This window comes from Morone saxatilis, unplaced genomic scaffold (assembly GCF_004916995.1).
Source record: "Morone saxatilis isolate NCDOM2014 unplaced genomic scaffold, NCSU_SB_2.0 Contig20, whole genome shotgun sequence".
Classification (NCBI taxonomy): Eukaryota; Metazoa; Chordata; class Actinopteri; family Moronidae; genus Morone; species Morone saxatilis.
Genome location: NW_023339763.1, coordinates 1,649,228 through 1,674,610, shown reverse-complemented (window position 1 = coordinate 1,674,610; position 25,383 = coordinate 1,649,228). Strand labels below are relative to the sequence as shown.

Genomic DNA, 25,383 nt, shown 5'->3' with positions numbered 1-25,383 from the left:
AAAGACGTCTCTGAAATTCCTGAACTAGGTCAGGTGCCATCATCATCATCAGCTTGTGGGCACAAAACGAATATGATGTAGGTGTAATTAAAGGCACAGAGCGTATTGTGACACCAAAATCAATATCCTTTTAAAGAAAGGAATTGAAGGTATTCAACAGTTTTTTTTTAATCTCTCCTAAAAGCTGGAGGTGAAATGATTTTGGCCGTCAAATAGAAGATTCCTTACATCCACAGGAAAACCTATTGCTCATCAAGGGTGTGGTCCTTGATGCTGCACTTCATGATGCTGTGTTGTTGCCCAAACAAATTTCTATCTGCAAATATGAAGCACACAGTAACAACCTTGACTGCATTTCACAGGGAAATGTGAAAGTGGACTCAAACAAGGTGTTCAATGTGTTGCTTTAACTGATTCACCACTAAAACCTACAGTTGGTTTGTAGGAATTACAGGTATGGGCAACTTCACAGGAGGAAGCTGCATGGAAGAAAGCAGGTTGCTCATTCACTGACATGGCATGGGCCAAATGGTGAGCCCTGCCTACCAAAGTCTGTTTCCTCACTACGATAAATTAACACATGGGAAGGACCATTTGTCAAATTAGGATAGGATGAGTGAAATATAGATATTGGTACACAAAGGGGTTCTCTAACTTCTCACAAGTTCGCCACTAACAATGTGCACTGTGGTATTCAAATTCCACAGGTTGCTCACCCACCTCCAGACAGGTTTGACATCGACAAAAGCGCTACCGATTGTTTTAATGCACATGAAGGCCAAAGTAAGGAACAGAGGTGGTCTCAGCCCATTCGAAATCCTATTTGGGAGACCACTGAACACTGGGATTGGTCCTGTTAAGAACTCCCTGACACCATTCAAACCTGTCCTCTGTGCTTTCTGATATCTACCAACAAGCTTTCCCTGACAGTACTGCCGAACCTGAGACAACACATCTGGGTATGTTCTTTCACCATGCAAAGAAACTAGTTCAATAAGCGAGGGGTGAAACATCGCTCTCTTCCACCAGTAGCTCCAACAGACCCAACCAAGATCCTTGAGACCATGGCACGGGGGGGTGGGGAACTGTACACAGTGCACACAAGATAAATGAGATTGGTGTGGAGCTAGAAAATCTGACAGCTCTAGTAGCAACGGGCTCCTCCGCCCCGCTCTCCTAGTGTCCAAGGAATCAGAAAGGTGGCTTTGTGAGACAGAAGTGATATGGACATGATGTTCGCAAGCCAAGCCATTATTGGGATGGATTGTACTTACATCCCAGAACATTTCTGATATCATGCAATGTTCACTATCTTTGCACTATTTGCTCTTTTGACACTGTGTAATTCCTTGTGCTAGAGCTCTAATTATCGCTGTGGTTAAATCTTCCATAGAAGATCTTGATCTCTTGAGAATGGATGGCTCCGTATTACGATGAGGACGAAGTGTAACCTGATTATTTGTAGCTGTGACAATGCTAGTCTCGTATCTCAACCCGCTCGGCCCCCGTCTGTAGCTTAAGTGCTAGAATTCTGTGTTATTTTCATGGCTTTAATTGGCAGCAGCACACATAATCTTCCTAAATTCACATAAGCCCCCTTTATCTGTGTGTCTATTAGTGTACTACAATAGTGCACTGTTTCATTATGAAATAAAGTATTTACCATTAATCAAGTTTAAATGCACATCAAAGATGCAATTATACTGAGATTAAGATAATAATACTAGTGAGTCAGGGTCCGCGCTGGGGTAGATTAGGTTTTGATTTTCACTCTGTTTTCCATAACTGCCCTGATGCAGGGTGTGTGAGTTGAGGGGGGGCTGTTGATAATAAGTCTGCAGCTGTCCTAAGGTGTCAGGCCATATTGTGCCATCTGAAATCCATCATGTGAGGAATGTGGTGGCAAATGAAGTCCAACACTTCCTCGATTACATTCTGCAAAAGCAATTGTTCTTGTGGTTCTTTTGCACACACCACATTGGTTACGGCAGCGACCCGCTCGCTATTCTGTTCATATAAATATAAACAGTGCTGCCATTGTCATCATCACAAGTCCAGGCCAAAGATATCCTGAGGATGTTTCAACAGAGCTCCATTTCTCTCTCTCTCTAGTCTGCATCAGTGGACATTTCCTCATCAACGGCGGACTGCCAGCGAGAGGAAAAATAGAAATGTTGCAGTGTGAAATTGAACTGGTTATTCAGAGCTTGAGGAATGGCCAGTGGCTGGCGTTAACATGGACCTTGGATCCTTAATACAAAAACAGATTCATAAATGGAGATGTCTGAAATAACAGTTGACAGGAATACATGTGCTGTTGGGTTAGTGCCACTGTGGACAAGGGGTCATGGTAGTCCACTTTACTGACAGATCACCTCCATGAAGGCTCAGGATTATCATTTAATTACTCATACTTATATTTTTACCCTGGTATGGGTGTGAACCCAATACTGAAGTCACCATAAAGGGATCATCTCATTACACCAGCATGGATTTTCAGATCTGTGGTAAAAAATAACAATGCATGTGTAGTTCAAAAGGATACAGCTCCCATTTTGGACTATGATTGTGTGTTTCTGTGCCTGTCGGTGTCGTGCAGAATCACCGGATGAGGAATATTTGTATTCATACATTTTATTCAGTCGGTTTAACAGAACGACTTCTCTCATTTTTCTTTATTGATATGTGGACATGTGTGTGTTGCTAAGCTGCAGATCAAAGAGTTTTATATGTATGTATTTTGCATTTACAACCAAATGTAAGCAGTGAGCAATGCTCTTATTGTGTATTGCATCAGATGTCTATTTATTTTTTATTTTATTTATTCTATCCTACAATTGTAACCTTATTTTTGGCTGCTGTTGTTTGAGATATAAGCTGCTGTAATGCCTTTTTTTCCTCTTAGGGATCAATGAAATACCTACCTACCGACCGACAGTGCACGCTCTTATTTAATGAATGTGATGGTTTATGCGTTAGATGTAAATTTACCATAGGCTAAATCTTTTTATTAATTTATTTTAATACTCTTCATTTATTGAAATGTGACCCCTTACAGTAGTTACTTTTTAGACAAAGAGAATAATAATAATAAAGCAAAGAGTTGTGTCAGTAAGAAAAATTAAAAGAAAGGGTTATAGGATATCTATTTATAGTATTCTTATTTATTTTTATTCTCAGTGCAGGCTCTTATTTAGTGAATGTGATGGCGTGTGCATTAAAAAAAACGTAATTAAAGATGCACTAGGTCTTTTTTATTTAAAAAAATAACAGGGAGGATTTTTAGAGATGCAACAATCAACAACCTTCAACCCTTTAAGTGTCTTTATATCTTTCTCCACTCTCACTGGTTGTTTTCCTCGGGGCAGGTGGATTCTTGCAAATACCTTTAGGAGCACTATACTAAGCCAGGGGAACCTAATTTTTTAACTTATTATGAGATTATCTGTCTCGTGGTCTACTGTCAGGACACTGTGAGTTATTTTAAAGTTATTTCTAGTTATTTTACCTACTGTAGCTTTAATTTGTCCCTCTTCTCTATGTAAATTCAATGTAAATCAACTTGTGCTTTTATTGTGAAGGCAACACGCCCAACCCAACCGGAACCCTTTGTGTAACGACTTTAGTTTTCCCTCTCCATCCGCCCGGTTCTGCGGTCCAAACCGACCCAGAGCAAACAACCGAGAGCTGCCCGGTGGAGTTACCTGTCCGCGAGGAACATACAGCCAACCACACAGGTGCGATTGGGGGGGGAAATTGCGCCAAAGAGTTAATTGTCGGTAACTGCAACCGGAAATAGTTGAACCAAAAACAGTCGCAGTGAATCCGGGCAGCGTTCATTTACTGAGCTGCACAGTGAGGAGAGAGAGAGAGAGCAGCTTCCAGGAGCCTGTATCGATCAGCATAAAGCCACTTTGGCGGACAGGTAAGAAAATAATCTGAAATAAATCGATTACAGGCGCGTGGCGTGGTTTGGAAAGCGTGCTAGTTAGTTTAGCTCTAGTGAGCTAACGAGAGTGGTCGCTTAACTCAGTTTTCACTCTTGTTACTCTCCTCTGCGGTTTAAAACCACGAGGAGAGGGTCGAAATGAAGCACCTGAGGATCTTACATAATCATAATATCATATCATATTTGAAATAGCCGCAGCTCTCCGTTAAACCAGCTTTCTGTCCGGTAAACGGATCCTGCTAACTTGTTTCTAAATATACATGAGGCGTTAAGGTGCACAGTTCTGCTGAAGTGGTGCTTTCCCTGCAGAACCCCCCCCGCCAATGAGTCCAGCTCTCCAAAGTTAGACAGGTACTGATATGAGTTGTACTTTTACCCCTGAATGCATCACTGTACTTTATAATAAAGGTTTCACTCATGCACTTGGAGCATAAATGGCTCCTTAAAAGGAGGATGAGCAGATTGTTTCCTGTAATTTTGCACCAAAGATGAGTTCTCCTGATAGTCTTAATCACTTTTTATTGCACTTCTCCTTCAGCAGCAGTGTTTCCCAACCTTTTTCTTTAAGGGACCACTTTTTCTGTCATTCTATCAATTTTTAAACAGATTATTTCCTGTGAGCATCAGATATTTTTATCTGTCTGTATTATGCATTTATACCATTCATGTGTATTTAATGGGCTTCTTATTATACAGATTCAGTGTTTTCTTCTCTTTTATCTGCTCTGTGGTTGATGCAGCGTGAGACTGTTGATCTGAGAGATATAGATAATAATCTAAATAATACTTAATATAATGTATAATACTTTAAACACAAGGATTTCATTTGGTTTTCTTCACGGAAATGTACAAATGAGATCAGATATAGGCTTACAGTGTATATTTTTGAAGTTTTTAACCTCCCACAAAGTTTGGAGAGCCCCTGTCTTAAAGTAATAGATTACTCATGTTGATGTAATGCAGGCTGTGTCAGTGTTCATTCATAAATTCATTGATACGTGTCCAAATTAGCAGGATTTCAGTTACATAAAAGTTTATTTCCGGACCATGCCTGTCTGATCAATCAGTGAGAATATACCCAATTATATATTTTACACATTTACAACCAGGACAATGTGAAAAACGTCATATTACATTTAATTGTTTCACTGTTGGTGTCAGAAAAATGTCGTTTTCACTGATGAAACGGTTAAAATCAGCATGATGGTAAATATTTGTTGGGTTCTGTACTGAACAAACATGGATGTGTAGCCCAGGACGTCTCTGCAGTTCATTAAAATACACACATTTTCAGTTAATTGTGCAGTCCTAATTTATAACTTAATCAACAAATTAGAGGAGAATGATCAGAGATGTTTAAGCTCCACTGCGTTCAACAACACAAACTAATATTTTCATTCCCACTATGTTTGTAAATGTGTCAAAAAATACCACTTGGGTCCATTCTCATGGAAAAAAGCTATTTATTTATCTAGTTGGTGTGAATTAACATCCCATAACTGATCGTCTACTGTGTGTAAACTGATCACAAAAGGTCAGAGTGGTGTGGTGCAACAGGATGCTCCCTGCATTCATTCGTACATTACTCAGCTATATGATTTGCATCCTGTGACCACCAGCCAACACTGTTTTTGATATTTCAGCTGGTAAAAATATAAACGCGGGAGGCTTTCCTCTTTGTCTCGCCGCCGCTGTTACTCTGATGGTTTGCGTGCAAGTTTGTGCAAACTTGCAAAACCAGTGGTGTGTGTCAGAGAGTCGTGGTTAATCGAGAGGAACCGCTGAGCTGAGATGTCACAAAATGAACGCACATCGATGAGTGACTGCGCTATATAGCCAAAAGTATATGGACACCAGAATGTTTCGTCCATATTGTTGAATATTCTTCCTCAGACTGTTGAACCATGTGTGTTTTTTAAGCTGTAAAGTAAATAATGTGACGTTAATGTTGACATTCTCACCAAATGTGTGAAGATTGGCATTTCATAGGTTGAAAATCAGTTTTAAATCGCCCTGAACCACGAGGCCTTCACACTGTAAGCCTTAGTGCTCAAATCTGAGTTATTGCTCAGATCTGATGGTGGCTTTTTTGTGGTTTGGCTGTCGGATTCCAGTGTGAACAGGTCCTGAAGCCGGGGGGGGCTGGGGCTGGGGCTGGTCAGGCAAGTTCTTCCACACCAAACTGGGAAAACAGTTGTCATGTTCAAACTGGAAAGTGCCTTCCCCTTAACTGTTACCACGGAGACTGTTGTTGTGTGAATCGAACCATTTGGATGGATTTTGAGCAGATTATTTCCAGTGAATAATATTTTTAGGTGCTTTTTATACAATTCTCTGTCTGTATTGTGTATTTATTTATTTTTCATCTCTACCAATCACACAGACTTATTAGACTTCTTCAGTGCTTTATTCTCATTAATCTATTTGCTCTGTGCTTCTTTTAATTTTACAGAGAACTTTTCTTCCTGTTTCGTGAACAATGAGAACAAATGTATACCAGCTTTATTTATGTTGATCATTGAACTTTAATCATTGTTGCATTTCAAACGGGTCATCAAACAATAAGTACTCACCCCAACAGCCGGTAGAGAAATGCGACTGCTGCGTATTATCATGTGGTTTGTGGGTGTGTTCTGTTTACTGCTAACTACTTTTTTATCTACGCTTTATCTTTGTCATTTTATTTGCTTCCTGCTCCTACTGCTCACACACACACACACACACACACACACACACACACACACACACACACACACACACACACACACACACACACACACACACACAGAGGGGGGGTGGGACATTATTATGAGAGATGGATTTCATCCCGATGCCCCCACAGAGGGTCACTGTGTGTTGTGGGAATGTTTGTGCTTCCCCTTAAGAGAAGCGTTATTGTTGGTTGATAATGATCGATCAGGAAACACTCCCCACTCTGATACAGTGTACACAGTTACAATGATAACTTTCAATAACTTAACTCCCCAGACATTAAATGATTAACACAATGAAATGATCATGTGGGCTGAATGAAGTGTGTATTTAGGTGCTTTGTGTTAATTGTAACTCGATCTGAGCGTCGTGTTGAGTCGCCGTCACTTTTACGTGCTGCGTGTGGCAGAGGCTCAGTTTTATCTGATCGTAGTTTAATCACGCTGCTTTCATTGCAGCCTCTTATGTAGTGTTAGTGAAGAGGAGCTGTTGACATTAGGGGTGGGTGATAAGGCCCTAAAATAATATCAACATTTCGGGTAGGGCTGTAACTAACCCTTATTTTCATTGTCGATTCATCGTTGGTGAAAGAATCCTAAAAAATGTTTTCCCAGAGCACAAAGTGACGTCTTAAAGTAGCTTCTTCTGTCCAACCAACAGTCCAAAACTCAAAGAAACCTTTGTTTACTATCAGCAAATCCTCAGGTTTAAGAAGCTGAAGCAGCAAATGTTTGACAGTTTTTACTTGAATAACGACAGAAATGAGTTCATAGTCTGTATAAGCAAGCATTAAAAGTCATGGATGAACTGAGTGTGGTTGGTCCTTTCTCATACTGATGACCGTGCTGGGTTTGCTCTTTGTTCTTCTGTTTGTTTGTTTCTGGGTTGTTGTTTTTCAGAATTTAAGATTAAGATTTAAGATGTATTTTTTGTCTGTAAGGTTTTGATTTATTTCTTTAAAATCTGAAAAAGCCCAAATCCTGTAATGGGCCTTAAAACTAGAAAAAGTTTAGCTTATTTCATCAATGAAAAATCCTTTGAGATAGACTTCCTTAAAATAAGTATTTTGTTACTTTATTGAGCTGAATTCAAGAATTTTTACCTTTTTTTTAATCTTAGATTAATAATTGTCAAAAACTTACAAGAGCAGAATACAAATAAGTGAGTTTGTGTTAAAAGAAGCACCAGAAACATTCTTATTTTCAGCATTTTTTTATTTAAAACAATAAAACCGTAAACAGCTGCTTCATTTCCAACAGTGCTCTTCCTCTTAATATGAGGACAATAATCTGGTTCCTCTGCTGGGAAGTTACACAAACCATTGTTGTAACTGGTTCAATTTAGCTCAATATGAGCTGTAAAATCTTATTAAGTTAGATATATTTTCTTAAAACCAGATTACTTTTCTAATGCAAAACAAAATCCCCTTTGGACTCATTTCCCAGAAACACTTGTATCTGGTACAGTACATTCATTGTCCTCACTCATTAAACTAACTTTCTTTCAGTTGACTAATGGATTTTATCCACTAATTGTTGCAGTTGTAAGATGGGTATTTGTGTGTTGATACTGAGCTCACATTGGTTGTGGCGCTCTCTTTGTGCCGGGTGTTTCTGCTCCAGCTGGTGAAATAAGTTCGGTGTATTGCTCTCTTTTGTTGAATCTCTTAAATATTACCTAATTTCTTGCGCATCTGATCTTTTGCAACCTAAATCACTTCCACGACCTCCGCTGTGAGCCAGAATACTGCCAGTATCACCACCACCTTATCGTCTCTCTCCTTTAAACCCGCCAGGTGCCATGAGCAGTGAGCTGAACGTGCCCATGGGTTCCCCGGCCCCGGGGGGCTCAGAGCGGGGTCAGGACTCCGGGGGGATGGACTACAGGGACTGGGTGCGGCGCAGTTACCTGGAGCTGGTCAGCTCCAACCACCACTCGGTGCAGGCCCTGTCCTGGAGGAAACTCTACCTGAGCCGGGCCAAGCTGAAGGCCTCCAGCCGGACCTCGGCGCTGCTCTCTGGCTTCGCAATGGTCAGTCCCTACTTCAGTGCGACGCAGCCTCTTAAAGGACGTCACGTCTGCGTCCAGGGGTCCCAGGTTTCATGTTTCAGTTCATTTCAGCACCACGAAGCTTGTTTTGATCTAGATAATCCACCACAGTAACCTGCATGTTCCATTTAAAGCTGCACACAGGAAGTGGTTTTAAACTTCCTGTTTGGTCTTTGAAGATTTCAGTGTTTCCTGACAGACTGCTTTTATAGTTTGTCTTTTAAATGTAGTTTTCTGTTACCATAAATCATTTTTTTTTAATGTATTTCCTCCGTCAGCTTGGTGTGGCATCTGGCTCTGAATACTGCGATACCCATGAGCCACAGCCACGTTGCCATGGAGAATAAGCCAGTCAGAGATGTGAATCAGAGATGTTGCAAATCCTCACTTCATCTTTGCAGTTAGGATCAAAAACACTGAACTCCTCTAACACTGGTCCAGAGTCTCAGCTTCCTTAAACTGTTGGTGTTTTACAATCTTAAAGTAAGAGCTTCTAAGATCTGTGATTGGACGTTTCTCAAGACAATTCACCTTGGGAGTCAGATTTAGCCACAGGCTTCAATTAGATATTTAATAAAACAGTTTATCTTTTGTACTAATTACTGTACTTGCAGAGTCCTGGAAGTGTCATGGTAGCCCGGTCCACATATCATTGTCACGAGATGTTTAAAGTTCCCCTCCACTCAAAAATGTGTTTTTATTTCTTTATTATAAAATGTGAGACCTTGACTTCGCTGACTGCTTTCTGTGCTCCAGGCGAGCGACATTCAGTACGGAGCAGATTCCAAAACCTACTGCCGTTTAGAAAATGCCCCCGGCAATCAAACGGGAAACCTGCAGTCAGGGCGGACCTGTCGGTACAGTTTGCTCTCGCATAGTCAAACGTTTGACAGCAAACATGGTAGTGTGGCGTTTATACACCCTGAAGCTTCTTTCCACTTTCTGTTACCTGTTTCACATCCACTGCCTGTTCTGTTAACATCAACATGGCTAACCTAGCAAGCTGTGGATCATACATAGACAATAAGAGCGGCGGCTGTTGTGACGCACGCCGTTGGACGCCGCTGTCTGGAGCGGAACTTGCGCTGTAACATGGGAAACGTTGTGATGACGTTGTGTTTGTGTCACAGGTGGCCATGGTGGAGGTGGAGCTGGAGACGCAGTACAATTACCCCTGGCCGCTGCTCATCGCCTTCAGCGTGTGCACCACGGTGCTGGTGGCGGTGCACCTCTTCGCCCTGCTGATCAGCACCTGCATCCTGCCCAACGTGGAGGCCGTCAGCAACATCCACAACCTCAACTCCGTCAGCGAGTCGCCCCACGAGCGCATGCACCACTACATCGAGCTGGCCTGGGGCTTCTCCACGGCCCTGGGCATCCTGCTGTTTTTGGCCGAGGTGGTGCTCCTCTGCTGGATCAAGTTCCTGCCCGTAGACTCCATCGAGATCAAAAAGACCACCACGTGCAGCCCCGTATCAGCCACCGCCGTGGTGAAGACCACGGCACATGTGCCGCGGAACAGCGGCTGGCAGGCTGCGCTGGCCTCCACCATCATCATGGTCCCAGTGGGGGTGATTTTTTTGGTGTTCACCGTCCACTTCTATCGCTCTCTGGTGGGCCACAAGACAGAGCGCCACCACCAGGAGATCGAGGAACTGCACAAGATAAAGATACAGCTGGACGGCCACGAGAGAGGCCTCCAGACTGTGTGAGAACATGGCGGCGACTTTAAGGACTTGCCTTTTGTATCCCGTATTTATCAAACCTTCCTTCCTCTCCGCCGTTTGCTCTGGTCCTCGTTGATGCAGCGAGCTCCTCGCACAGACTGCCGACACAAGTCAGACTGCTAATTTATTCTGAGGGCAAAGCTGTGTTGTAGTCTGTGTTTTTGGTCTCATTGTGATATGTGTCGTAAAAAGGTTTACAGAAAAAGGGCTACTATGTTCTGTGTGCCGTATTTGTTTTCATGTTAGGGTTGGGCGACAGTAGCCGTCCATTGTGCATCTGGGTCCATGCAAAACACCTGGATTAACTGCAACAAATCTCCTGTTGAATCTGTTCTCTCCGGCCGGAAGCGTCAGCTAATTAATAACAGAGAAGAACCTTTCCACAGCGGTGAGTCCGCTCTGCAGGGCCTCAACCAGCCTTTACTCTCATTATCATTATGAGAGGAAATGTTGGAATCTGCTATAATAAAATTAGGGAGAGTACTTTTTTAAAACAATGACTTTTATGTATTTGAATTAATTATGCTACATTCATAACTTCAAACAGGCTTTTTTTTTCTTAACAAATGACTCAGAGCGATCAATCGGTTATCAGAATAGTTTATGGACTCCAGTCAGTAGTGGGAATCTCCCAGTTAATTTTCTGTACTTGTATATCAATTTAAAGGGCCAGTGTGAAGGATTTAGTTTATCTAGTGGTGAAGCTGCAGATTGCAACTGAATACCACTCGCCTTCCAAGGAAATACAGTTTATTTTAAGGTGACGAAAACACAATAATTCTTATTTTCGGGTGATTATACACTAATGAAAACATACCTTTGAATATTATATTTAATTTCTGACAATAGATCCTCCTGAATGTTCCACACTGCACCTTTAAACTGAACGGTTTACTAGTTGTGAATCAGGACCTGCAGTATTTGGTACAAGCAGCTTATGAAAAATAACGTGTGCCAAAGTTTTGTTTCAGTGCGTTTGAGCAACATTTGATGTCTTATAGAGTTTATCTCAGTGTTGTAGCCACTAACAGCTGTAGTGTTTCTGCTTTATCTGCCAACAGAAGCTGATCGATTCAGTTCCTCGCAAACCGTTAAATGGATTCAATAAGAGATTGTAGATTTAAACGAACCATCGAAACCCAATCCCGCTGCATGGATTATGTGGTGCGTTAACTTCGATCAGGCTCACATTTCACAATAAAACTCAGATTGTTGTTTTAAAGAGTCGAATCATGAATCACACTGACTGCAACTCTCTTCTGACAGATTGAGGGCATTTTTTACATGTACTCGTGCAGCATGGTAAAAAAAACAACTACCACCAGAGTTGTGAAGTCTTAAAAAGTGTCAGACAAGCCTCAAACATTTTATCATCTTCTTCCTAATAGCTTTTCTTGTCTCTTACAAAGACCACAGAGCCTTGTGTAAAAGGTTGTGTGTGCATACTGGCGCTGCTCAAAGTGCTTAAATATGAATGTGTTACTGTCCAAATATAGTTCTGCCTTACAGAATGATTGCCTTTTTATGAAATGCTCTTTTGCTTAAGGTCACACACAGCCAGGAATGTTAAACATGACAAAGTTTGGCCTGAACGGCAAAGTGAGAAGGTCAGAATGAGAAGACAAGAGTGCTCTCCAGTGTACTAAATAGTGGAGACCTTTCTGTAAGTGTGTGTGTTAACTGAACACACACACACACACTTACAGGACGAGGTCAGAGTACGTTACTGCGTTTATAAGTGAAATGTACAAACTATCACATTCCAAATAAGATGACTGACCAAAGTGTTGTTCAGTTGTTTGTTTCTCCCCTCTCAGAGGAGACAAAAAGTGCACTTGTAGTCGTTGTTGTGTCTTACTTTGTCTCGTGTTTGTGCTTCTTAAATGATTACCGCAGAGGTCACGGAGACCTGTGTTGGAAGATTAAATTTCACAGCCTGCAACAGATTCCAAAATAAAACATGTAAAGTTTTAATTGTCTTGTGAGTTCTTTAAAAGCAGATCTGTGGAGGCTGAGACCAGTCGAGTGTGCAGTTATTTCTTTAATGTTATCTTCAGACTATTTAGTTCTCGAGAAAATTAACCTTATTTGATACCTTAAAAATTAACTTGTGATCTTGAGATAATAGCTTTCTTTTTCTGGTATGGCCATTCTAGGCTTCCATACACAGATACTCCTTTGCTAAGAATATGATTTATCTCAGTGTTTTTTAAACTGGGGGCCACAAGGGGGTGCCAGAGGGGCCTCAGACACTTTGAGGGAAGAATTATGACCCTATTATTAAAGAACACAGAACAACATATGGAAATCTTACTGTATATAATATTGTCAGTTGGTTTTTAAAGACATCTTGGAAACTGCTATTTGGGGCCCTGGTGTGGAAAAGTTTGGGAACAGCTGATCCTTTTCTATCACTGAGTAAACTAAGACTAAGTGACAGTTTATGGAGCGAATGTAAAACGAGCAATCTGAATGAATAACTGCAGATTGTTTACTGTAAAATTAAATCAGGAGTTTTTCTGATATTTTTAGTAACTTTTTATATAATTCTCTTAATAGGCTTATTGTTTTGGACAGAGTCAGTGTTTCCTTCTCATTGTTCTATGAGCGATTTGGTTGTTTTAATGGTGTACTTTTCTAATGCAGGACAATATCCAAGCATCAGGGAGGGAAAAAACAAGCCTATTAAATATGTAGGATTATTAAAAATCTAAATCAAAAAAGCATAATACAGATAGAATCGTATCAAACGTTCCTAAAATATCAGGAAAAATATCTGACGCACACAGGAAATAATCAGCTCAAAATAGATAGAATAGATTCCTGTTGCGGAGGTGTCATGGTTGTGTTTTTCAATGTGTTTTCCTGAAGAGCAGCACGTACCAGTCCCATCGGCTCCGCTGCACACTGCAGGTAAATACAGAGTCTGCAAATATTTAAGGATTGTCCTTTAGATAGCTGCGAGACTCCTGAGATGACAGTAACTTCCTGACAAAGAGACGCACAAGAAGAGAACTTTATCACAAAAGAGTTCCAACCAAGTAAAATTTAATGTTTACAGAGTCCTGAACACAACAGAAAGACATGTGAGAGAAACTAATTTCAGTCTAGGAGACAAAACACTCCATGGCAGCACATTCTGTCAGTAAGGCCAATATTTGACTTTGTACTGAAAGTTATGGTGAAATTACAATTATTTTTTTCTATTAATCTGCAAAAAGTAACAGAAACTTGGGAAATTTTGTTGCACATCCTCTTCCCTCTTCAAAAAAATCTGTATTTTTTCTAGTCTGCCTGCACTTGTCCTTTTAGACCAGCAGGGGGCAGACAGTACACGTGCCATGCTTCATAAACGCCACAGCTTGGCTGCCAAATCCACAATTTACAAACCACCTTCAGAAACATTTTACCAGCAGCATTTTGGACAAGGAGAAAACCTCTGAATGATGCCGGTTCGCCTGCGAATGCGTCTCTAAAAAAGGACACAAACCTTAAACCATCCGTCGACCAGCGTCTGCTTTACATGCATAAGCTACATACATATACTACATCTTCAAGACCTTCAAAGCCACAATAAACACATTAATTCATATACACGGCCTCGGCGAGAATACAGGTAAAGGTAATACAGGCCGTTCTCCGTCGCTCTGGAGCTGTGAATTATACAGGCGTGTTTTTGTTTTCAGAAAATAAATATTTCATCAATTAAATCAGATGATGTTTCAATTTATTTATATTTCAGATTATCTTAAAACTCAGATAAGTGGTTCACTCGTGTTTGCACAATGTCTCACATGCTAAAATCTCATTTTAACTCAAGGAACATTTTGTATGTAAACAAAAAAAAAGTGCAAATCCAAGCGAACCAGTTATTTGTAAGATACAGAACGTGTCAGAATCGTATATAATTTATAGGTTTTATGGAACAAAAACTGTGTCAAATGTCAGTCACTCTAAAGCTTTTATGATGCAGCTTTAGAATAAAAGGTTGTGCGACTCCAGGTCGGTGATTTATAACCAATAACTGACCCTTCCTAAGATCTGCCCCTTTTTGCTTCTTGAAATCACAGGTCGAGTCTCTCTCTGAGCCAAAAACCGAAAAAACGTATGAAGACTATTGCCTGATGGTTTACAAACTTAATAGATTTCCAATCCTGTTAATTACAGCTCAAGATTCCCAATGCCCTCTCTGCTAAACAGTATAAGCTAATATAATAACATATGCTCCCAACAGATGAAGTGTGAATGTAGCTTTCAGTTCTCTGTGTTGGTGGATGACTGGTGCTCACTGGGGAATGTTCAACAAAATGTGAGTGCTTGAGGTGGGAAAATGTGTGGGGGTAATGTCTAAACCTCGTGTTATTGACTCTGTATTATTTGATGTATACAACTGTAACTGGAAACTCAGAGCGGCCGAGGTTTGCTAATCATTTTTGCTACGTTATGTCAAGATCACAACTTGATTGTTTTGACTTTGTTTTGGGGTTTTTTGAGTTTTTTTGAGAACAGTTTTTTCTACAGTTCGCTTTTTCGGTCGGTCCATCCACGAATATTTCCCCAACCATTTGGCGGCCACAGTTTTCGCCTTATGAGGCTTAAATTTGGCATAAAGGGTCAAATGTTTGTGATGTTATGCATGCACAATGCGGCAGATATTGCGAATTTGCGCTTGTTTACAAGATAAATATATGTTATTGTTGTTGTTGTATTCATCTGTTTGTCTTCAGGTCGAGAGGAATGACTTTATGACTTGGATAGACCATGAAGTACAGACGCCCGTTATCCTGAGACGATTAGAGAGAAAAACACTGATATCGAGAGATAATGTAATTTAAAGCAGCAACGAGAAGTTGCACATGCTTAGTAGTACAGGCGAAGTTTATGAGCTGAAGCGAGCATTTTAATCATCCTGGAAACAGGAGTTTAGTTGGCGTTCGAGGAGTTGGACGAAACTCCAAGTATGTGTTGTGCAGTTTGCAGCAGTGGGTTGTTTTTCGTCACGTTCATTTACGGAAAAACGTAGCTGGAGTGCCGTAACAAAAGCTGACACCATCTCGCTTGTATGGTAGCGAAAAGGTTCTTGGTTGTAATGAATAATTGTACAGGGGAAAGTAAAGACTGATGTCCAACAGCACACAGACCTTTAGTTGTTAGGGAACTCAATATTTCTAAATTAGAAGAAAAAAAAGGGACGTAAAATAAGTATTTAAAAAAAAAAAAAAAAAACTAGATATGGCCATTCGTCGTCTCAAAGCACCGCTCATATTAAGTTGAGATCTTGACAAAATTGACCTAAAAATGACGAGCGACCTCAGCCAAACTGAACCTGTGTGTCACTGACCGATCCTGAAATGTTATTTTATACAAAACTTATCTCAAAAAGACAGCAAACCTGAAAAACAACAGACACACTTTCTAAAAAACAACAACAAAAAAAAAACAACTAAAGTGGAGATAAAACAGAAAAAAAGGAGACAACATTAGACAATACTTCTCTGGTATATTGTTACTCTGAAAGTTCTTACAATAAAGTCAAAAACTGCTATGATTGGTGCAAGTGCTGAGCATCACAACGGGAAATCTATTTATTGTGCAAAAAAAACCACACATCTGACATCCAAACTAATGAAACTGACATGGTGCTGTGCATCTGTGTGAACCGATAAAGGCAACGAGAAAGAAAAAAAAACCAAGTAAAAGTCAGCATGCAAGTTGAAGGACTAAGCGTCACACAGTAAGGCCACTGAACATCTCGGGTTGGCTTCCCTGCCTGAAAAGCTCCACAAAAATACTGCTGAACAAAAGAAAAGATGTTCGGTCGCGGCGCGTGTTCTCCAAACAGAACGAGACAGAGGTCGGTTAATGAGCTTTTGGTGTTTTTGGCAGTTTTCTTCTGCGTGTACCAGCCGCAGCTGAACTCAAGGCTTTGCTGAATGTCGCTTAAGGGTCGTCGAGGGTTGAGGTTTAACGCTTTAATACCCGAGGACACCAGAGCTGGGTTTTATCCCCCCCTGTAGACCCTTTTAGATTTTGATACAAAGAGCTGATAACGTACTGGAAGGCTCTGGGAACTCAGACTACGGTTGTGTTGATCGTTGTGGAACATGCAAGCAGCTTTGTGCACTTTGAGGAGATTTTGACAGGGTTGCTGGAGTGTCTCAGGAAGTTTCCTTTGAAACTTTTTTTTTTTTAATCATCAAAACGTCTGTTTCCTATTTTGAGGCTATGTGACTTCGAAATGAACTTCTTTAAAACTGAAGCTCTTCCTTTCCTTCCACAGTGACGTCAATGTCCACTATGCACAGTTTGTCCCGATAACCTAAAACATTCAAAAGTTCATACACCCCTTAAAACTTCAAGACGACATGCCACAGGGTACAAAACACAAAGGAAAAAAAACAACTGAAATCATAAACTTGAGAGCTAACATAGCTTATAATCAGTCTAAGGCAGAACAACAACAACAACAAAAAAAGAACAAGTAGTGGGTTGGTGGATTTAGGAGCTTTCTGACAACATACTGTGTAGGCTATCACTTCGTGGACCAAAGTCCTGTAGTCCATGCCAGCCTTCCTGGTGTCCTCCTGCATGGCCTGATTCCTGTGTTTTACAAGGGTGACCAACGGCGGGGCTTTACACTCGGAAGCTCTCTCCTTTGCCGTCGATGTGGCGCAGACGCAGGTAGACGTCGGTGCCGATGCCCTGCATAGACTGTACGGACAGAGAGCCGCCCAGGTACTCAGCGTAGGCCCTGGATGTGGGCAAGCCGAAGCCGAACCTGCAGGACACAAAGAGGACAGTTGTAGGTAAAACCTGAAAGCGTGACTGTGAAATGCCAGCTGCTGGTAAAGGATGTTTCACATCCTGATTGACAGCTGAGCCCTGCGTCTGCCGAGCGTATGGGCGGGACCTTGATACAGTAGCTTTATTTTTGTACAGCGGGAGGAAGTGGAGACGCGACGTCCATCTGTTATACGTCGATGGTCCACACCAATGTGAGTATATATGAAAGTGCTGCATTGTGGCCTTCTATTGTAACATTAAGACGGCATTACTCAGCACTAATAACATAATAATAATAACAGCTTTTCCCAAATCATCTAAAAAGAAGAAAAATTGCTTGTGTAGGAACCGGTTTTCAACTGCAACCAGCTCCAAATTGTCCAATCCATACAGATAAACTCAAACAAATAGAACTCTAATCTGTTTCTACACTGTGTTCCAAATCAGAGATAATAAAACTGATGCTGAAAACCTGTGTAGACCTAGTCTACCGAACCGAAAATTAGTCAGGAATCAATAAGGGAATGGACAAAGAATCGGACCGATACGCACCATTATTATTTTAGAACATCTGCGAGCGTTTTGAGCATTGAGCCATTTTGATCTGAACTTTTGTCGGGCATCCCTTTTCTATTCATTCCTGTCACTGGCATTGTAAGAGCTGCATATGGACCAGTCACGGTTGATTCATGGAGTTTAAATGAGCAGTTATCTACAAGATACCTCCTCATTTAACAACAAAAACCTAAATCAGGTGGCAGCTGGCTGGAGGAACATCACCAGCTGGAAGTTTCTGGTAACTGCTAATGACAACCATGGCTGTATTTTATGTCATTTCCAGCAAGGAAACATCTAAATATCAAAATATTCAACATGTTTTTTTATATTTTCGTTTTTACTATTATTGGTTTTGTCTCCAGCACACAACTGGTAGGTAGTGTGGACAGAAAGTGCCCAACTACCGTGTTACATCGGCCGCTCGTACACAGTTAGGGCTAAGGCTGCGCAATTAATCTGAATATTGAGTTAAGTGCAATATACAATAATTCTAATGAAGTCCTTTTGTGCTGCAGAAATGCCCTGACCTACAAATCTTTCGCCCAGAAGTAAGAAAACAAGTTTGTTTGGTTCTACCGACCTCAACAAATGTCCCAGCATCAGGATTTTCATAGTTTTTTTATTTATACCATATCCTGCAGCTCTTGTTAGAACATGTCTTGTGAAATGCAGATACCCCATTAACACAAAGCACCTTAAGAGGGAGTTTGAGACACAGATGTTGAAAGGGTATAATGTCTGTCTGTGTGTATCTGTGGAAGCAGCCACTAATACAGCCTATCTCCTGTGATACGTGACACCGAGCAGCTTTGCTCCCTCACATTAAAGCATGCAGCTCAACACACAGATGATGTAACCTGCGGTTGTAGCGTTTTTTGCTGATCCCAGCGCCACCACTTATTGATCTGTGTGGGTGAGTGAGCAGCGTGAGTAAGTGAGAGCCCACAGAGACGAGCACAACGCTTGTCTCACTCGCAGTGCGTCCTCGCCGGTTTTTGTTATTTGATGCAGGGTTGGCTAACTAAACTGCACAGGTTATTCTCCTGCTGGTGTTTTTTCGGCTGCTAACAAAGAGTTTGGGCCGCATTATCACCACCCTGGGCTGGAGAAGACAAGTTAATTTGCATCTAGCTTGAGAAAACCAGGACACATGCAATTAGATTCACTGACTGGCTGACAGATGGCAGACATTAAATCACATGTGGTTTATATCCAGACACTTAAAAGGCCTCACTGTCAGGTAGCTGACATATTTACATTCCAACAAAGGAAACACATAAAGTGTGTTTGTATGGCATTATTCCAACTACTTCTCAGCTGCTGTTAGATTCTCCAAATCTCTGAACACTACTGGAGGGATGAAGACCGTTCTCCTAAAACATATCTGCATACTGACCCACCTAGAGTAGATAATGAATGAGATGTACGTGTGTACGTTATGTGGTTTTTGGTGTGTTTCAGTGTCAGAGTTCCCACTCTTTTCACAAATCATTTTCCAGGAATCTTTCTTGACAATACAGGACAGCAGCAGCTCAGAAAAGCTGCGGTTTCTGGCAAATTGAATACAATAATTTGACCAAAGCTCATAAGTAACAGCAGAATTTATTTTATTTTACATGAAATTCATCTTCTGTGTTCATTCCATGTACGATTAACAGTCACAGCAACAAGAAATGTGATTGTTGACTTGATTATCAAGCTGTATGAAGGTAGACGTCGTACAGTTTATCCTTCCAAACAGTCGAGTTTCAAACAAAAGACACACCCAGGTTTATGTAGGCGGTCTGAGCGAGGGGCTAAAATACAAACATTTCCAGGATGCTTGCTCATTTTATTCCAGGTCTATGACTGTGCTGTTGTTTTTGTCAAAAGGACCCTAACCCTTTAAAAAAAGATCATTTTTAATTATTTTTATATTGTCTTGGTCTAAGTGTGGATGTCAGACTTTTAGAAATCAGCGCTGGAAGTGTTTTTGATGTATCCATGTTAGCGTAGATGTACTCTTACCCGTGCATAGGGCTGGACTGGTTTCCACTGTTGGTAATGTTGTTAAAGAGGTTGCTCATGCGGGGGTCCTGTGCGCTCTCCTCAGCCGTGCTGAAGTGGTAGTCCATCACCTTGTCTACAATATTGTGAGGGATGCCGCCGCCACGGTCTGAAATCCTTCAAAAAAATGGGAAAGAAAAGTTATCTTTGGAAGCTTCGAGAGACGACTGTAACGTTAAACGCTCCCCTCCTGAAAACACACCAGCTTGTTTAAAACAGCAGCTACGTTTCTGATAAGGACTCATAAAGCTGGGTTTTATTTGTTTCATTAAATAAGGTTTTCAAACCAGCAGCAATGACAGACACTGAGCCGCTCACCTGATGACAAAATCAATGTCATTATTGGCGATGGTGACGACCACATCGGGCACATTGTATGGGGTGTCCAGATGGCTTTCCATGGTGGCCCTGAAGGGACAAATACATACACATGCACGGGGAGTAAGTGTTGAATTGTGGCACACTGCAGACATTTGAATGAAAATCCATTGGGTCACATTTGTTTTGGGTGCTGCTCACAGTTGCTATGGGCTGTTGTTTTTGTGCTAAATACACAAGAATGCTGGCAGATGAAGCGTACATGTGGGCCAAACATCGACAGGACCCAGTTTTCAAAAACAAAAAGGGCCTGTGAGTACGCTGACTCTACTCCTGCAAACAACAACATCACCACCAGCTCTCTCCTGCTCCCAATGAATGATGGGAATGTAGCCGACAACACAGAGTACAGCCAGCAGCTCTGACCACAAAGCCAGAATCAAAAGGTTACAGAATCAACGCTTTATTTGCTCTTCCTCTCTCACAGTCAAAAGATAGAGAAAGGTAATTTCTCTCTCTCAGCAGGAACAGACAGTCAAGCTGGCGATGAACAAACATCGTGTGCGAGCGGTAAAGTCACCTCATGGCGTTCTTGAGGAGCTCGGGCAGGATGTAATCCAGAGGCAGAGGGATGAAGGGGAAGCGAGCTGCTACGTGTCCGTTGATCCGCACTCTGGGCGAGTTCCCGTACTGGTGCTCGCACAGACGCCTGAGGAACAAATGAGGAGCATTTACTGCATCTGATCTGGTGGGTCCTCTGATATACAACGGAAACACAGTCGACTGATATGGGTTCATCAATGGCCAATATATAATGCTGATATCAAAACAAAGGAAAGTCCTGAAGAGATTATTTGTTTGTTGGCCTCGGCCTCGTGAGCACAGACATCAGCCGATGCCGATTAAATGACAGATAATCAGCCTGATTAATCAGCCTATCTGAGCAATTGTTCTCAAACCTTTTTCTTCTGTAAAAGTGGATTCAAAGTTTAAAGTCCAATCATCTCTTCTATGAGTCTCAATACAAATATAACTTTATTATTAGTTCCACAGGCAGGATTTGTTTTTCTAAATTTCATCAATGTATGTATTTATGTTGTTGTTATTTACTCGACCGGTCATCTAACAAATCTCTTGCCTTGCTATCCATCCATGCTGCTGTGACTGTATACTGAGACCATTTCATATAGATTAATAGATAGATACGTAAGGCGTACAGTCTAGACCTAGTCTATTTGAAAATGTCCTGAGATAACTTTTGTTATGAATTTGTTTTTATTTTCAAAACAATAACAACAGATAAAGTGATTATTTCCGATCTGGTTTACTCATTTTCCGTCTTTGTGAACTTTCTTTGTGAACTCAGTGAAAGCTTCTGACTCCAAAAAGGTCATGTGATAAGATTACAGAAGGCAAACAGGAACGATAGCTCGTATCTCATTCACAGCTCTGGGAGCTGAAACACGTATGTTCCTGACAGTTTATCAGCTGAACTCTGACTCCCCTCGGTCAACAGCGCGCTCGTACAGAAGCAGAAAGTCATCTAAAGGTGATAAGTAAACAAAGCTGCGCAACTCAACACTCACCTGGCAAAGTCCACCCACTTCTCTATGATTTTCTTGGGGGAGAGACGTCTGCATATGATCCCAACGAAGTCAGCCTGAAAGGGGAACAGAAGAGAAAACTTTTACAATAACTATGACTGTAATTAGTCTCAATCAGTCATTTTAATTCCCTGCAGGGTGATTTCTCTTTCTCCTACTGTAGATCCTGCTATTTATTGAATGAATTCAGTTCCTGTTACACATTAAAAAAACATTTGAACTGCCAATACAAACATGTTGTTTCATGCTTCCTTACGGCAAAAAATATTCCCCAAAGAATGCTCCTCTTGTTTGAGTAATGTTTGCTAAAAACTGTTTAATTTCTCTAAATCAAATTAATTCTATATTTACGTTCTGCTTTTCTAAGATTTTGTCTTCAGTATGAACTGATGGGTTTGGGGGCTAAGAGCCAAACAGAAAGTGCAGTCGGACGTACGTTTTCCTCGTGGAGGGCGAGATGGTGCGTGGCCAACATTCGGATTCCCAGGCGAGAGCACAGCGTTGTGTCCAGGAAGCTGCGGAGGATCATCTCGTCCTGCAACAGTAGGAAAGAAAATGTGTTCAGCTTCACAGCCGAAACTCTCTGGAATAACATCTGGAATATTAACCATTATTGAATAAAATCCCAAAATCAAAAATACATATTTTGAGCTGTTTATCCATCTACATTGCTTTAATGGGAGCCATCCAGAGTCTCCTCTCTCTCCAGTATAATATATAACCAGGTGGCACACATGTAGGAACTACTTTCTTCCTGCCAACTGTAGCTGAACATTCTCTATCTCAGTGGAGCTAGCTGATATTATAGATGCACTCTTCCTTCTGTGCTGTGATACGTAGCCTGTGACCTTTTAAATAATGTTGAGCAGCGCGAGCTTTGGTAGGTGATTTCTTAGTTCTGTGTTTTATTGATGTGTGAGTATTTTCTTTAACAATTTACTTTGATTTGAATGATTAGAGAAGGCTGCTTTCAGTCATTTTAAATATTTCTATGTGTGCAGCAAATATTGTGGAACATTTAAGCTGCAAAACTAAAAACTATAGTTATAAAAGTGCCAGGCCAGAAGGAGGTGTGACCTTTTGGATGATTAACAAACATTAAATTGTGACCGATCCCATCAGTGTGCCATTTCTTTTTTTGACCTGGCCTGCCCGAACCACAGATTAACCGCAGTGCCCGGGTTTTAACTGCACTAGTAAGTGGATTATCTGAGTAAATGTATATTTTGGGCGTTTTGAGAACCACAAGCAGAGTGCAATCTGGTTCTATTATATTGGAGAGAAGGCAAAAATCTCTACGGCCAATATCTCTCAACAACTCAACAACTCACACCAAAACTATCTGTTCGGATAAACAGCACTACAGGTAAGAGGAACATGTCGATTTTTGATTTCGGGATGAACTGTCCCTTTATAATCAGATTAACAGGATTCAGAAACAAAAGAATGAGACATCTTCTAATTAAATTACTAAATCAAGACACCTTTTAATACAATTTAAAACCCTAAAACCTTCAATCACTCTGATGAATGTAATGAAATATCCTCCACAGAATCTTTCAGAGGTTCAGTTTTTACCTGGACGTGTCTGCGACACTCCCTGAAGCCCTGGGCCAGCATGGTCACCACATCTTTATGGTCGTCCAGCAGCTGCTGCACCAGCTTACAGAACCGAGCCTCCATGTCCTGATCCTTGATCTGTAAACAGAGGGGCTCGTATCAACGCGCTGTAAAGACCTGATGTTTGAAAAGCCAGAGACAACAACAGAGGCCCCGTCGCTTTGAGTTTGTCTTATTTTCTTTAACAGAATAAAATACTGTTCATTCATTAATCTCTTTACAGGTTTCTTTTGCCCTCGCCGTTAAGTTCCCGCCAGAGAAACACCTTCTGCACAGATGTTTCCCAACAAAAGCATTCCAGGCGATCAAAGGGAATAATCCCCCCATTTTCTGGCTTTTGTGGAGATTAACAATGTTAAAAAAAAAACAGCAAAGTAGAAGCAACTAATTAATTAGTGAATGAAGAACAGTATTTCTGTTAGGAAAAAGGAATAGACTTGTGTCGTAGTGCTGTGGAAATATGCATTACGTACATTATTAATAGATTATAATTTACCACGTGAGCGAAGAGAAAGAGAACAGGTAACTGCACCACCGTCAGCCTTTATTTGCCAACCATAAAAGCTGTTTTACATCCCTCCGATTCAGTGATGGAAACCCCTTACACACACGCACGCATGCACGCACGCACGCAACAAGAGGCTTGTTTTTTCTGAATTTGACATGTCTGTATGTATCTAGCACAGACAGCCTGAGGGTAATGGGGCAGATGGGTCTGATAAACCTGGAGGCAGGGACAAATGGGTGCCTGAATTTATACAAAACAGAAAACATGTTGAGCAGGTTTGTCATTATCTGCAGCCTATATACAGGACCCTATAGGAACAGCTGCTTTATTTGGTACCAACTCCTCAAAAGAGCTCAATAAAGAGTTAAATAAAGAGCAGAGGCTGTTCACTGTCAACACCGACCGAGAAATAACTGAAGAGGACTGACCCACATTCCTCAATGTGCACGCTGTATAAAACTGAACTGAACAAGCCGTCAGCTGAAAGCTCTGGATATGGAGTCCTGTTTAAACCTGTAGAGTGACATCTGAGCTGTACAATAAATAACATTTTGTTCAAATATTATTTGTACTGTAGTCTCAGAGTGCTGAACACTTTACAGCACTAACACAAACATCTCTTCTTACACCACTTTTATTGCTACCTTGTTCCCGGTCGGGTAAATATTTATCTTTATACTCTTCCATGTGCACCTTATCTGAATTCAAACAAAGAGACTTTATTGCACTGGTGCACCATAACAACCAGAAACTGTCTCACAACCACATCAGAATAAAAAAACCTTTTCTTCTTGTTCCTACCGTTGGATGTTTTCATTTATCAGTTCTTACGATTGTTTTCAAGTTGTGCCTTCCTCCGTCACACATTTAAAATATACTTTAATGGTTCAGTGTGTAACATTTACGAGGATCTTCAGTCAGAAATGGAATATAATATTCATTAGTATGTTTTAATCAGTGTATAATCACATAAATATAGGAACCATTCTCTTATCTACAGACGCTGTGTGACGCCATGTTGAACCGTAATGTTTCTACAGTTGCCCAGAACGGACAAATCAAACACTGGCTCTAGATAGGTCCGTAAAAATGCCTTCACCGATAAGAGAGCAAGCTTTATATGGAAGGATATGTGCATATGTGGCCAACTGGTGTGGTAAGAGCCAATATCTTATCCTATAGTATGGTTATAGATCATTATGTTCAAGTTCATTCGAACTGCGTGTCATTTGAAACTCCTTCGATATGATTTATGGAAAAAGCCCTGCAACTATACCGTTAGATGGTAACACACTGCTTTAAAAAACTAAAATATATTTATTTGTATATAAAGTGGTCCCGCTTGTCAAACATGAGGGTTTGCTTTTTTTCTGTTTATCTGAAACTGTAAACAAAATACCTTTTTGGTGATTTGTGGCTTGTTATTCAAAAGATTTAATGAACAACCTAATGGAAACGAGTCAGTGTGAGTTAGTGTTACACTCTGAACAGATCAACCAACCCTGGAGC

The 25,383-nt window shown here is 40.9% G+C and overlaps 2 protein-coding genes across 3 annotated transcripts in view; one reads left to right on the top strand and one right to left on the bottom strand.

Annotated features, from left to right (window-relative positions):
- The first annotated feature begins 3,522 nt into the window (after nt 1-3,522).
- orai2 (ORAI calcium release-activated calcium modulator 2) lies at nt 3,523-12,411 on the top strand. Of its 2 annotated transcripts, none has more exons than XM_035667295.1 (3): nt 3,523-3,737; nt 8,457-8,692; nt 9,841-12,411. In XM_035667295.1, the coding sequence occupies exons 2-3, from the start codon at nt 8,462-8,464 to the stop codon at nt 10,420-10,422; spliced, it is 813 nt and encodes a 270-aa protein (XP_035523188.1). In that variant the 5' UTR covers nt 3,523-3,737; nt 8,457-8,461; the 3' UTR covers nt 10,423-12,411. The 2 variants fall into 2 exon arrangements, with proteins under 2 accessions (XP_035523188.1, XP_035523187.1); XM_035667294.1 differs by lacking the exon at nt 3,523-3,737 and adding an exon at nt 3,744-3,925.
- Nucleotides 12,412-13,468: 1,057 nt separating this feature from the next.
- Nucleotides 13,469-25,383, bottom strand: part of bckdk (branched chain ketoacid dehydrogenase kinase) — a gene marked incomplete at its 5' end in the record, with an annotated part of 16,194 nt that continues 4,279 nt past the window's right edge. Inside the window, 7 exon segments of the mRNA XM_035667293.1 lie at nt 13,469-17,215; nt 19,786-19,941; nt 20,143-20,232; nt 20,723-20,851; nt 21,729-21,802; nt 22,183-22,281; nt 23,325-23,444. Of these exon segments, the coding sequence (XP_035523186.1) occupies nt 17,071-17,215; nt 19,786-19,941; nt 20,143-20,232; nt 20,723-20,851; nt 21,729-21,802; nt 22,183-22,281; nt 23,325-23,444 (813 nt within the window).